Here is a 15,024-nt window from a genome sequence, read left to right as displayed (position 1 = left end):
TCAACAAAAAAATCGAAATGTCTAGCAAATTATTTGGTAGTAAGGAGAGTACAAATGTTCTGCAGTCCTCGAGTTCAGCAGTTTCTGAGTCAACAGATGGATCATCATCATCAGTATCAACTCTTTCATCATCAAAATCTGTGTTACTGGAAATAACAATTGTACCATGATTTTCAACATATATGATGATAAAACAAAATTTTCTAATGTAAATAATACTACTAACTTGTAAAAATTTTGCAAGTTAACTGTCAGTTTTACAAGTTAGTGACTTGATAAAATAAACTTTCTTGATTAATATTGTGTTTTTGGAAACTGACGTTTACAAATGAGAAACAAATAAAAATATTATTTTCAACTTAAGGTTTGAAAATTGTGCGCCTATGGTTTATGACTGTTTTGCAATTATCTCTGGCCAAGCGTTTTTATAGACTAGTTCAAGTGACTTTGGATATACTATACTAAACAAAAAAGCACTATCACTTCTGGGCATATGTTCTGGTTCTAAAAGTCGAAGTAATTTCAATAAATGTTGAGGAATACGATAATCCCGAATTATAAACTTATCAGAAAACAATTGTGTCACCAATACTATGGCTTCTTTGAACGGTTCTTTTTGAGTCTTTAGTTGTACAATATCTTTCTGTAGAATTTATAATTTGGAAATTTCATCAAAAATAATGAGAAAACTGAGAAAAAATAAATCCGGAGGCCACAAGTTGATTTGCAATGATTGCACCATAGTGAACTTTGAAAATCATTCAAGAACAAGATACCTGAACATCAAAAGAGTTATACATCTGATAATATGATTTCAACATATTCGAATCATTCAAAAGAATATGGCCATATCTTTAATAACAATTTCGAAATTTTCCATATGGGAAATAAGAGTAAAAATTTTAAATATGTACTTGGAAATAAATTGGTATAATTCCCCAACTATCTTTTTAAATGAACAAACATGTATATTCATTCCCATTGTTGAATATCTTTCGACAGTTTGCAAACTCCAGGCTGCAAATATTCAATCAAGAGATCGATAAGGAACTGGCTTAAGGCCTAATATAAGAAGAAGAAAAGAAGCAGAAGAGAAGAAGAAGGTACCTGTAAAGTTTATTAGAACCTTTATAATTTTTTTGGATTTTTCAGTAAACGTGATGATTTTGTAACCTATTGTAAGTCTGTCTAAAACTCTATTTTCTTCGCAACTAGTTTTATCAGATTCTCAAGCAGGAATGGTATTTGCAGGTCTTCATGAATCCGTACGTTGCTGATGATCCAAGATACATTTACAGCTTGCCTCAGGATTGTGTTCTGCACTTGGACAGGATTGTGTTCTGCACATGGACTTTAAGTCCGTGCAGATGGGAGATTGCAACCTGGGTCATGACCAAGCGGATGGTGGTTCTGAAATTGCAGGAACGCAGGTCCGAGGCTACAAGTTGAACCATGGAGAGTGAAAAGCGGTCGCAAGCAGTTTTCTAGAGGTACTTTATGCCATACTTCACCAAACACTTTGGCCTTGTCTAAAAACATAGCCTTTGTGACTTGTTTACGGTTGAATCCACTCGGAGCAATTGTTGCACAGTGGAGTGTTGGTTTAGAAAATCAAACTGCCTCAACTGTATGATCATCTTTTCTTTCGTTATTGCTTTCAATCTTTTCAGAATGACCGCTCCCGTCTTAGCTGGCCTAGTGGACCATTTTCTATTCATTAGGGAAGTGAAGGACAACAAAGGTTGGGAAGAGCCTTAGGTTTCATAACATTGACTATCTTCGTCAATGCTACTGTAAGGTTTACCAAGAGAGGAAAGGCCACATCATGTTAGTGATGCCGTCCGGTTCTGGCGCCGTTTTCATTTTGCTTGACATTATTTTGTTCTAGATTTCCTAAACGGTCGTGAAACTAATAACTTCAGTCGGTTCCTTTTCAGATCTCTCCTAACTTTGCGGTATACAGGGTGGCCAAGAGATGGACGTCAAAAAAAAAAAGGCCCCGATTGTCATGTGCTATTTGAATCACCCCCATGTGTGTTAGGCTATTTTTCACGGTTTTCGAGTTATGAATTTCTTTATAAACTTCGAGAATTTTCGACTAGACCATCTTAAAAAGATATAAAATAAAAGTACAAGACTTTTCTGTGATTTTTTTTTCTGTAAGTTAATCTCCATGAACTGTACTTTTATACATGAAATAACCAGCTCCGTAACTTCGATAAAATTTATGGAAATGTCATGGTCTCAAGTGAAAAAGTTACGTGAATTGGATTATGATCCAAATTTTCGAATCAAAATTAAAAATGTGGAAAGGCTAATTCACGGTTTCTTAGTATGTTCAAAACTGCGCTCAACAGTCAGCTTTTAGAATCATTAATAAAAAATGGTACTTAACAGTCTACTTTTGCTAGAATTAGCCTTCCAAGTCAGCGAGGTGAAAAAAATCAAAGAACTAGACATTTACTCAAAAATTATTTTTTGCCATTTTAAGATTTTTCTGATCAAGTTATGATACAAAATGCTGAGAATTGATGAAAATTAGCTTCAGATGTTGGTCAAGAAAAGTTTTAGGAAAAAAAAAAGAATATGGTATGGCAATAAATCACACATCATAATGTAAATAAAGAGAAAATTATTTATGCAGCTTTTCTGCGATTAACAGAACATTTTCTAAGAAAGTGTAGAATGTGTATTGAGGCTGGAGGTGGCCACTTTGGAAACCTACTGTAAATTTTATGAATAAATTTCTTTTTATTATTATTTGTGATTTATTGCCATACCTTGTTCTATTTTTTTTCTTAAACTTTTCTTGACCGACATCTGATGTCGGTCAAGAAAAGTTTAAGAAAAAAAATAGAACAAGGTATGGCAATAAATCACAAATTCAACCGAAACGTAACTCGTCCAAACAAAGTACATTGCGCCATTGTGCCAAGAGCCAGTCTTGGTGTTCTGTCCATTGTCGACGCGTAGCTTTATGTCCAGGTCTTGAAGGTCTTCTTGATGTTACATTCAACAAGTTGGGAGTTGATAGGGAGGGCCAAAACTTTTGACGACGTGTGTATTGTGCTCTTCCTCAGCATTTAGAAAAAAACTAATCATCTGCATCAAGTTCTTGGTATAGGCACATTCATTTCAATAATGTTCAACGTTCTATTAAATCAAAACACATGATAAATTCGGTTACTTTCTTGGTTATTATAATTTTTTCTTTCAGATCGAAAAAGCCGAATAAATGTGTAGTGACTCTGTCGACTCACAGATGGCGATATGGGTCTTCGAGCCACACTACTTCTACCCCGGCGTATTTAAAGGAGTCGTTGGGTTGCAACAGAGTCACCTCTCCACGAGGGGTAAGAGGGGTGTGTTTTTGGCAGAGATCGCTGGATAGCCTAGCTGATGAGTTCACCAGCGATCTCGGGACGAAACACCAAACTCCTGGGAGAGGGCGCACCTAGAAACTTGGTTCGAGAAGGACTCGCCAAAAATGTATTAAATAATTTTATTTAGTCGGAAACGGAAATATTGGAAAGTATATTCCATCAAAGTGTTGATTTCGAGAGGAAAAGGGCATGATGCCTTTGGTCACTTCCAAATCCAGCAGTATAATAAGCTATTTCTAGGTTCCCCAGAAAAAACTTCGAATATTTCATACTGAATTATAGACTTTGAAAATTACACCAATTCCACATTGCTTTAAAGAAAAATTTCCCTGTAGCCTTTTATTCCATAATATCATTAACAATTATTCTTCAAATTAAAACATTCTTATTTATTCTTTATATTTATATTCAATCACAAATAATTTTTGATTCAACTGAAACATTTATATTTAAGTGGAATGATCATTTTTATTTTCTCTTTTATTGTCAAGAGTTTTGAGATCTTGAACTTATTGCTTGATAACATCCTAGAAAGGATATTCGGGATGCTTTTCTATCCTGAAAAAAAATAACAAATTATCTTCTGAAGTAGGGATAAGAAAGGTCGCACAGTACAGATCATCGGTTCACCATAGTATTTAGATACCCGATCTAACTATCGTCCTACTGGAAGTCTGTAGTGTGTGGACCCTCTAGGATAATAATACAATTTGATAGAAATTTGAGACATTAATATTCTAATTTCAAACTATTAGGTGTTTTTTCAATTTTTCACTTCATTTCATATTCTAAGTAGACTTTATTACATTCTTCAGTGATCAAATAGTATTTTACATAATTAGAAATAATATCTAAACAAATGTTCGTTCCTTGAGCGTTATTCAAGTTATTATTAGAGACAGAATTGAGATATGGAATTCTCACCAGTTTATTTATTATTCATTTATTTATAAAACCAACAGAATCAAAGCTAGTGTTCCAAATTCCATATTTTATAATTTCTTGCTACACCATTCGGTACTCCAAATCAATAATTTTCTTAGTTTTAAGCTAGTTCATAACGAAATAAATTATGAATTTTTTATGTTTGTCACTATATGTAGCGATTAATCTCATTGGAATTCATTATGAATTCTCGTTTGAATGAACATTAATGAAATAATTATCTCTATCATCAAGATTGTCTTTATAATCTCTCTTACTAGAATTTTTCTTACCCCTTGAACACCATGCAGTCACAAATCCTGATCCCTGCATCCAAAACTTTCAGTTGCTTGATATCCTCCTTATCCAGTTCGAAATCAAAAATATCGAGATTTTGCTTGAGCCTTGCAAGATTGGTGCTTTTCGGAATGGGTATACATCCACCCTGAATGAGGAAACGCAATACTACTTGAGCTTCCGTTTTAGAATGCTTCTTAGCAATGGCTTTGATGGTTGGGTTTCCAAGAACGTCTGGTAAATTTAATCTGAAAATTAGACGACGGCGACGATGAGAATATCACATATTTTAGAAACTCCGAAATTGAAATATGAGACATACAAGGTAAGTCAACATATTCCTGCCCCCTATAGACGCTATACTCCTACAATAGTTTTGGCAACTTTGCTCCTCAATGGAGTGACTATTTCTCATCAACCACATTGAATTGTATAACGTCAGAACAATGCTTTTAAATTGTAGAAAATTTACTTTCTGTTTAAAGGGCTTCGTCTATAATAAAAATTGCCCTATATGGAGCAAAGACAATATTCAAACCATTAGCGAATCGCCATTACATCCATTAAAATTGAATGTTTGGTTGCTGTTTACAAGCTGTCGATTCTTATGGTTAATGTTTACCCTTATTTCTTTCCAAATGAGGAAGTAGCTACATTTACGGTGAATGGCAAGCGCAATTGAACCATGCTGACTGATTGTTTGTTTTCATAAGTTAATCAGCTAAACATCGAAGATATCTGGCGTAATTTGGTGACAAAATTATTTTCAGATGTAATCCTGTTAATAAGCACCCTCATTCGTGACCTAATGCCTCTCGGTTACCACTTATTGGGCTTTATTGGTTGAGTTAAGTCATTAATTTATGCCAACAAACCGGCAACTCTTGAAGCATTGGAAACCAATATTAAAGCCACCATTGACAACAGATTTATTGGAAAAAGTAGTGAAAAATTGGTCTGATTGAATGGACTATATAACTCGTAGGTGTGGCGGACATATGCCGGAAATCATATCAACAAAATATATGCCATAAATTCATCTAACAGATTATAATAATAAAAACATCATCCCACCATATTTCTGTCTTATTTTTTATTTAAAGTTATCTAGCTCTTAAAATGACCTCCATCACAACGTTTGAGAAGGATTGATGATGGAAGTGAATATTCCAATATAGTCCTAGAAATAAACGGAAACGAGGCCGGTCCTACTATGGTATTTGCCACTTATATAAAAAAGTACAAACAACTTTGATATTTCAACTACAACACCCTGTATATCATTACTTTTTTCGGTTCGCCGCAGCATCTTGATCCACTTTCTCAGCCCTGTCTCTGTTGGTTTGAGGTTTTTAGTGTTATCGTTCGATAGTTATTGTGTTTTATATCAGTGGGTGGAACCTTATAATTTTAGATTATTCAGGCATTAAATTTGAAATTTGCAGACATTGTGACGTAATGATAAAGTGATAGAGGGAGCAGTGAAAATTAAAACATATAAGGATACTAACTTCGTTCCGTAATTGGAGGCCATGAATGCTGCTAGACCTGGTGATCCCAGAGGGGAATAAGCTGTAACGATGATATTATGCTGTTTGCAAACATCAACCAATTCATTTTGCTGAAGATACGGATGAAGTTCAATTTGTAGAGCACTGGGCCTTATCTTGCAGTTCTTCAATATCCTTTCTATTTGCGTTTTATTGAAGTTAGACAATCCGATTGCCTTAGTTTTACCGTTATCTATTTGTTTTTCCATCTCCTGGAAAAAAAATTAATGAGGGATTACAAAAACTTATGAATCTATTTGCATTTCTTTATTCAACATTTTGTTCAGTTTCTGCTTCATAAAATAATGATTCAAACATTTTTTTATAATTTCAAGCCGATTTTTTCTACGTTTGAAATCTTTTCGGCGCAAATACTAACATTTTCTACAGTTGGGGGAAGTCCTCTGAAAATTAATCGGATCTGCAGTTTTGGAATTAACAGAAAAACTAAATTTCGAATGATAACATTTACGAAATTCTTAATCAAATTTTGGTCACTAACAAACTTAATTGAACAATTCGAGATACGATGCAATAGTGAAAATTTTAATCAATACGTATTCCTGGTCGTCTTCTGTTTTCTTCTTTCAACCGGTGAAGTATAGTTTTGGGAGTGAAAATTCAAACATTTTCTTAGAGCTCGTCTCTAAACCGCTGACTATATATCAATGGGCACAGGTACGTTCATATAAGGTTGTGAAATATAAAAAAATTGAGCTTTTTACTTTTACGAATTCAAGGTACTATTTTATACACCGTTACTACCTGGTACCTGCCAAATCAACTACAACCCAAACTTCATAGTCGTTGGACGTTTTCACTTGTGTAGGGGACATGCACAAAACAAAAAGTTTACTTATGTAAAACATGTTAATTTTTCCGATTCAAAAAATTTTCACACATTTACTGTTTTGACAGAAGCATATTGAAAAAACAATATACTTTCATGAATATATTTTATGTTTCAACAAAATATTCATGATTTTAACAAAACAAAATTTTTGTGAGGATCCAACATTTTTGACATTTTAAGTATATGAACAAATATTCCTATTAAAAGTGTAAATAGTTAAATCTGCTTTTGTCTCTTGAACCACCTGCACCTGTATGATATCTTAATCGTTTAAAAAATACATTCTACCCCATCTTCTGTCTCATCAAAGATTCGAGTAATTAGTATGCCTAAGTGTCGAGGACACATTAAATTCACCATCAAAAATTACTTACCTTCCATACGGCAATATGATCTGTAGAAAAATCCATATCAATAGTACCATCAGGCTTAGTGGGAAAGAGTTGACCTTCAACATCTTTGAGAGTAAATGGTACATGAATAAGGTACAAATCAACATAATCCATTTGTAGGTTCTCTAGAGATCTATTCAGATACTTTGAGACTCCTTCAGGGCGAACACCACCAGCGGGAAGCTTTGTTACCAAGAAAATATCTTCTCCTGAAAAAATTGAGTCATTAGAACCTCGTGCTTTGAATATAAGAGTAAGATTAAGATGTTCATATTTGAGTTGAAAATGTGATTCTTGACATCGGAATTTGGAAAAAATATTAACCTAAGTCCTAAGTAGCACTCATGGGTAGTACCTCTTATTGAAAAACCCTGTATAACAGGCCAATTGAAAAGTCCCTGGTCTACCATAAGAAAACACATTTTTTGGCAAAATTCGATTTAATTATTCAACATAGTTGCCTTCGAGGGCGATACAGCAGATACGATTTGTCGTTCGCTGCAGAATAGGCCTCAGTTTCGGCGATTATCCATTGGCTTTAGATTCTTTTCCAGTGAGCGTTCTTTTGAGGTTTCTGAACAGGAAAGAGTTGCTGGGGGCCAGATCTCGCGAATACAGGATGCAGAAGCAATTTGAAGCCCAATTCATGCAATTTTGCTATTGCTTTTATTGATTTGTGTCAACGATCCAATAATGCTATATAATAATCGCTGTTGATGGTCTGGCCCTTTTGGAGGTAATTAATGAATATTAAACCTTGCCCAGAACACTTATGCCATAACTTTTCCAGCTGACTGTTGTGTTTTTCCTCGCTTTGGATTCGGTTCATCGTGTGCAGTTCACTCAGCTGACTATCGATTGGACTCTGGAGTCAAATGATGGAGCCATGTTTCATTCATTGTCACATATCGATGCAAAAATTCAGGTTTATTGCAGTTAAACAGCTTCAAACACTGCTTAGAATCATTAACATGTTGTTGCTTTTGACGATTGTGGGCTCGCGCGGCACCCATTTTGCACACAGCTTCCTCATGTACAAATATTCGTGAATGATATGATGTACACGTTCAGATGATATCTTCACTATGTCTGATATCTCGATCAACTTCACTTTACAGTCATTCAAAACTTTTTTGATTTTTTCTCTTCAAAAAGCAGTATTTTATCAGCACTTAAAATTCTTTTTTTTTCATCTTTTTTCAAATAACAAAAGTACCTACACTCACAACGCAATATCTCACAAACTAATGGTCGGACTGTTGTCAAATTTTGACACGTATCGTTTGAAGGTTGGTATTAAGATGCATAGAATCCCTGGTGTGTGTACTGATTCGATTTTGTTTCAGACTTTTTGAGAGACCCACCTGTTGCGTTGGTGTTCTGCTTCACCAGAGTTCTGTAAGGTGGCGCTCTTCAGAAATTTTCGAATTCACGCTATCTGCCTGGCGTCGTTTAAAATATATGTATAAGTAGACACTCCAGGTTTTCTATGCATCTTAGTTGGTACTAACTAAAAATCCTATGGATTTAATACTAGCACCGCCATCTCTGCATCAGACCGGGGACTTTTCAATTGGCCTAATATGTAATATGATCACATATTCGAATGTCATACACAAAGTGGTTGATTAAGAATTATTCAGTTGATGAAATGGAAGATGAAACTCACGTTTAAATTTTCCTTCATCGATCCAGCGGTTCAATACTTTTCCAATGACCTTCTCATTTCCATATGAGTAGCCGTGTCGATATGTCTATAACCCGCTTCTAAAGCTGCTTCTAATGCTTTTTCAAGTTCATCGTCCTTCGCCTGAAAAAAGTACGGAATGAGTTTCTTCCCCGAAGAAAAAATATTTGTAATTCACGACGTCATTCGATGGAATAATGAATGGTATATTATGTATAGGTATATGAGGACGGACTCCAAGGGCGATTTTGGCACTTGAATGAACGAGCGCCCAATCGTTCCTTACTTCAGGTCTGTGCATTCCTAAATTTTTTATATACTGCTTGAATTTTCTATGAATTTTACGCCGAATTGGTCCAAAATATTAAGGGATCATTTTCAACAGAAAATGTTGTCAGTGTTTTTTCAAAAGATATTAAATATATTTTATGGAAACTTTCCTACGATAATCCAGAAAAAAAAACATAGCTTGATCGTAACAATATATGGTGGAGCCATAAATCATAAATCTATCCTCAATCGAAGGACCACTAAATTATGCATTACGCATACTTAGTTTCACTCCAACAAATTCATAAGGAACCAAAAGAACACAGCTGAAGTTGAAACTCTATTTCCCAGTAGAAATAAACATTGAATTTTATCCACCATTTTCATGCAACTTCAAAATCATTTTTTATTATTGGAGAAATTCATCCAAAAAAATTTCATTCACGTGTTTGAGTGTTCGGAGTAATGACAACAAAATTATATGAAATGAATTAAGAAATAGCCAAAGAACTAACCCTTGAATATGAATTCAAGATGTGGATGAAGAAATTAAAGAGAATTCTCGACGCAAAGCTCAGTGCAATATCGGTACCTACTTTCTAAATATGTTGTGAAGTTATAACTTATAACGAAAAAAACTTATTATACCCCCAAGAGACTGAAAACGCATATAACAAGTACAATAAAATAAGCGATTGATTAGTCTCGCTCTGTTGAATATTTATTATGATTTTGAATAAGATATTGAAAATGTATCAGATAGCCTAGGAACATCTGAAGATGAACTGAACATTCGAAATTATTTATTTTTAGTATTTACCTACTTCGACCTTCAGTTCAACCTCCGAATTATAAAATGAATTTATATTCATTGAACCAGCAACCTACAGCCAACCAGTAGAAAAAGTGTATAGATATTAGTATTGAATGAATTGAATTGAATTGAACTACATCAAAATTCTAAACTATCCGATTTGTAAGGTAATTTCACAATTTCTCAAATATACATGTAGTAATGTACTCTCAATTTTAGTAATCTTTTCATGTCTCAACGAGACGATATTTGGATATCAGAATACAAATTAAAATGAAATAATCAATAAAAATCCTCTATGTCTTGAATAACATCCATATTATCAAATTCATTCAGTTAGTATTTTTATCAATGGATAATGATAATATGATTATATAAACGTTATACCTTTCACAAAAATCTTTAGCATGTTTACTTCATTCTCCATTTCTCATGTTTATCTACATGACTTTCCAATTTCTCACGAATTGACTATCCTTATCTATAATCGAACTAAATTTAGAACTACTAATACCTTAAAATAAATTCAAATTAGAGTAATCTTCAACGATTTTTAATCCAGCGATAAAACTCAATTTGATATCAATCAATATTTTCATTCATAATTACAACCAATTGTGCAATACTTATTATCTACAACTTCTATAAAATATCGCCTCTATATTATCTTGTAATTGCATTCAAATCAAAAGATTCTGGATACGCGAAAACTATTCAGTATTAGATATACTGAACTGATAAAAGCCGTGAAGAAATACAGAATCATTTATCACATTCCAGACTGTGCAGAATGATTGTGCCCATTAAATGACGACGAATAATATGTCATTTGAAAAGTCTTTACTATGGAAACGCAGGAAATATTATCTGTCAATGAAATAAATCAATTCAGTTTAATAATTCAAACTTCTGTTTGGCGAAATTTTAGTGGGTATTCGAAAACGTAAATGAAGTATTAGGTGCAACACGTGCGAAAATCAAATTTCTTATTCGTGTAGTTGTGTCCAGCAAAAGCAAGTAATTTCACACTGGTGAAAATGTTTGTTTTTCGCACTAGATTAGGGCTGCCATACGTCCCGGTTTGGACCATTGAGTCTCCGTGTCCCGGTCAGTTATTCAATTATCCCGGTCATAGTAATTTGCCTGTTATTTAGATTTATATTTCCTTATATAGAGTAGGCCAGAAAAATTTCTTTTTCTGGAATCTCAGCGGATTCCAGTCATCATCAAGCTGTTCCCGTTGCTCTTACATCATTTTTCAGAAACTAAAGGATTGAAAATGAAATTATTAAAATTAGACACATAGCCAAATGAATCGTCTTCTTCAATCACTTTATTTTATGTTAAATCCTTAGAGAACCTTAATATTTTCATACAAAATATTTTCGCTTTCAGAGCGTATAACATGAATATTCAATTTGAAAGAAAATAAAGGCGATTTTTTTTTATTAAAAGAGATTATGTCGAAAGACATGTTCATTTCTGTGTAGTCCATTGATCTTAAAATTTTCAAATATTTCTCGATTTTTACTGTAAGGTAAAGAAGGGCTGAAGAAAGGGCCTCAAAAGCTTTAACCGACTTTTTTATGACTCTTTATCAGAACTTTATACTTTATTTCTAAACAGTCAAGCATTTCTAATAGAAAACTCGGATGATTATTGAATGAATGAATCCTCTCAGATGAGTTTGGAATTTTTGTGTGGTATTTCAACCTATTTCTATAACACCCGGTCGATGTTCCAACATTTATGGTAGCCCTACACAATGTACACAATGTACTATTCTGATGATGTTTTCAATATGGATGATATCACACCTGAACGTAATTAAATTTTTACTTCTATTTGAATTTTTTTTCTTATATGATTGTTTTACGAATATTTGGCCTGTGAAAATTGCCTCAAGGCTGAAATGGATTATACAAGGAGGGCCAGAATATTAAAGTTAAAAAAAAAACGGTTTTTTCATTTATAACTCTAGTACCTACATTCATTTTTGAAATTTCAGGTGTTGAAAACTAGATACTGTAAAGTTTCGAATGAGGTCCTGCCAAAATTATCCAGTGGCATAGATAAAGGGCTGTGATGAACAATTTCTGAATTGAAATCAACGGAGTTTAGTTAAAAACAAGGTCGCTTGAAATTTTTTCATAAAATTTACCTTGCGATGATATGGTTTTTTGTTTAGCAAATATCAATCTTTCAATTTCAAGTCGTTGTGAGGTGTGTGTTGAAAAAAATGGGTCACATTTTGAACAATTTTTGTTCAATTGCCTGATGAATGTTTTTTCTGAATTGTTCAATTAAATTCCATCTGAAAACTTTATTATAATTATGCCAATTCTTCTACTTTCATTTATCACTGGAATACTTAAAAATTTAAACAATGAATGTGATTATACTAGAGTTATAGGTAAAAAACTTTTTTTTCAAACGTTAGCACCCTGTATCTCGAAAACGAAGCATGAAAAAAAAAATGTTCTATCTGACGCCAAAGTAATTGAACATAAATCTGGACCACCATGTATATTATTATAAACAAAATATAGAACAAGTGATCACGCATAGTAATTACCACAAATTCCTTTTATATTTGACTGCACAATATACATAAAACAATATACAGGGTGGCCATTTGAAAACGAAACAGACGAGATTACAGACGAAATAAAGTTTTTCGATAGAAATGCTCGGACAGGTCGATTTCTGTTTCGAGGGGGACAACTTAAGATGTAGGTTACGGACGCATAGCGCTTCAACCCTTGCTACTACAACCCTCACCCCCAAATTTTGAATAGGGAAGATGGGGTGAGTGATACCTCATTTGAAAGGTATTTTTATACTGATTTCAGCACAGTAATTGTTTTTTCATTTTATGCATTAGTTCTCGAAATATTCTTAACTAAGTATTTGAAAATGAAGTGGTGTTTTCATGGCACTTGTAGTGTTTTGTGAAAAATCGACATTTTGAGCTTCAAAACAACCTTCCTTCCTAACTAACTAACGCATGAATATTTCGAGAACTAATGCATAAAATGAAAAAACAATTACTGTGCTGAAATCAGTATAAAAATACCTTCAAATTGAGGTATCACTCACCCCATCTTCCCAATTCAAAAATTGGGGGTGGGGGTTGTAGCAGCAAGGGTTGAAGCGCTATGCGTCCGTAACCTACATCTTAAGTTGTCCCCCTCGAAACAGAAATCGACCTGTCCGAGCATTTCTATCGAAAAACTTTATTTCGTCTGTAATCTCGTCTGTTTCGTTTTCAAATGGCCACCCTGTATATTAAAAGTCCTCAAAATTTGATGAATACTGACATCAAATTCATCAGAATCCTTGAGATAGAAACAACTTATAGTGAATAAGTAAACAAGTTGCTTGTTATATTTTTAGATGCCTTGATTTAACAATGAATTTCTTTTTTCTCACCTGCCATGTACCATAACCGATTGAAGGCATCTCTCTGCCATTGTTTAATTTGAAAGCTGGAATTTTTGAAGTCATGATCCTACTTGCTGTTGAGACTATAGCTTTCCTACCGATCAGATCGATGAATTAAACCGCGACTGAAGTTCTCAGGGACTTGAGTAATACTGAATTTAGTTGGGTATTTATCAGTATTGAGCTGTTCTTATCGCGTATTGCTTTCAAACTTATGGAAACAATGTAAAATATTCTTTTCACCTGCAGATATTTCCTTGATATGAGGGAATGTGCTGGAGACATCTGTATGGCAACATTGGCGTCCAGTAAATGTGATAATATTTTTATTGACAATGATTCATCATTGTTATTGAATCGAGGAGTACATGGTAAAACAGGTCTATTGAAAAGTCCATGGTCAAGTAGAGTAAAACACATTTTTTTTGGCAAAATTCGATTTTATTAGTTGCCTTCGAGGGCGATACAGTGATTATAGCGATCTTCCAGCATTTCGATACCATTTCTGTAGTACGATTTGTCCTTCGCGTCAAAATAGGCCTCAGTTTCTTGTCACATATCGACGCAAAAATTCAGGTTTATTGCACTTAAACAGATTCAAACACTGCTCACAATCATTAACACTTTGTTGCTTTTGATCGATTGTGAGCTCGAGCGGCACCCATTTTGCACACAGCTTTGTCATGTACAAATATGCGTGTATGATATGATGTACACTTTCAGACAAGGGCGGATATAGCTCTTTTTCATGGGGGGTTGTAACGATTCAAAACCAATAATTTGCAAAATTTGGGAAATTACCAATTTGAAATTATTGCATGAAATGTTTTATGTGCACCACGTTCAGTAACTTTTTTTCAGGGTTTCGATATTCATGGGGGGGAGGGGGGCTTTAATAACCCCCATCACCCCCCCCCGTAAATCCGCCCTTGCTTTCAGATGATATCTTCACAATGTCTGCTATTTCGATCAACCATTCAACCGTAAATCAATTTACGGTAATTCAAAAGTATTTTGTGAACTTTTTAAATTTTTTCGTTGGTGACTGCCTCTTTTGGGCGTCCACCCATTCAACCACGTTTGAACTTAGCATACCAATCAATGATGATTGATTTTCCTGGTGCAGACCCCGAAAACTCTTCATCAAGCCAAGTGTTTGCTTCAATTCTTTATTTCCATCTTTTTTCAAATAACAAAAGTAGCTACACTCACAACGCAATATCTCACAAACTAATGGCCGGACTGTTGTCAAATTTTGACATGTATCATATGGATTTAATATTAGCACCGCAATATGTGCATCAGACCGGACGTTTCAATTGCCGTAATAATATAGGTACACACCGGCAAAATGAGGGAAACGGATAAAACCTCAACGTTTGTAGTTGTAGCAACATTTGTAGTTGTAGA

General features: G+C 34.1%; 1 protein-coding gene across 1 annotated transcript; it reads right to left on the bottom strand.

Moving 5' to 3' along the window:
- Positions 1-3,892: 3,892 nt before the first annotated feature.
- On the bottom strand, positions 3,893-13,776 carry LOC123683532 (dihydrodiol dehydrogenase 3-like). The gene is given in 7 exon segments (XM_045622610.1): positions 3,893-3,941; positions 4,601-4,852; positions 6,116-6,366; positions 7,382-7,608; positions 9,069-9,137; positions 9,140-9,209; positions 13,603-13,776. Coding segments are annotated over 7 exon segments (993 nt in total). The 5' UTR covers positions 13,678-13,776.
- Positions 13,777-15,024: the final 1,248 nt, after the last annotated feature.

The sequence above is a fragment of the Harmonia axyridis genome, chromosome 1 (genome assembly GCF_914767665.1).
Source record: "Harmonia axyridis chromosome 1, icHarAxyr1.1, whole genome shotgun sequence".
NCBI lineage: Eukaryota > Metazoa > Arthropoda > Insecta > Coleoptera > Coccinellidae > Harmonia > Harmonia axyridis.
The sequence above is the reverse complement of the archived record's forward strand: the minus strand, read 5'-3'. Positions and strand labels throughout refer to the sequence as shown.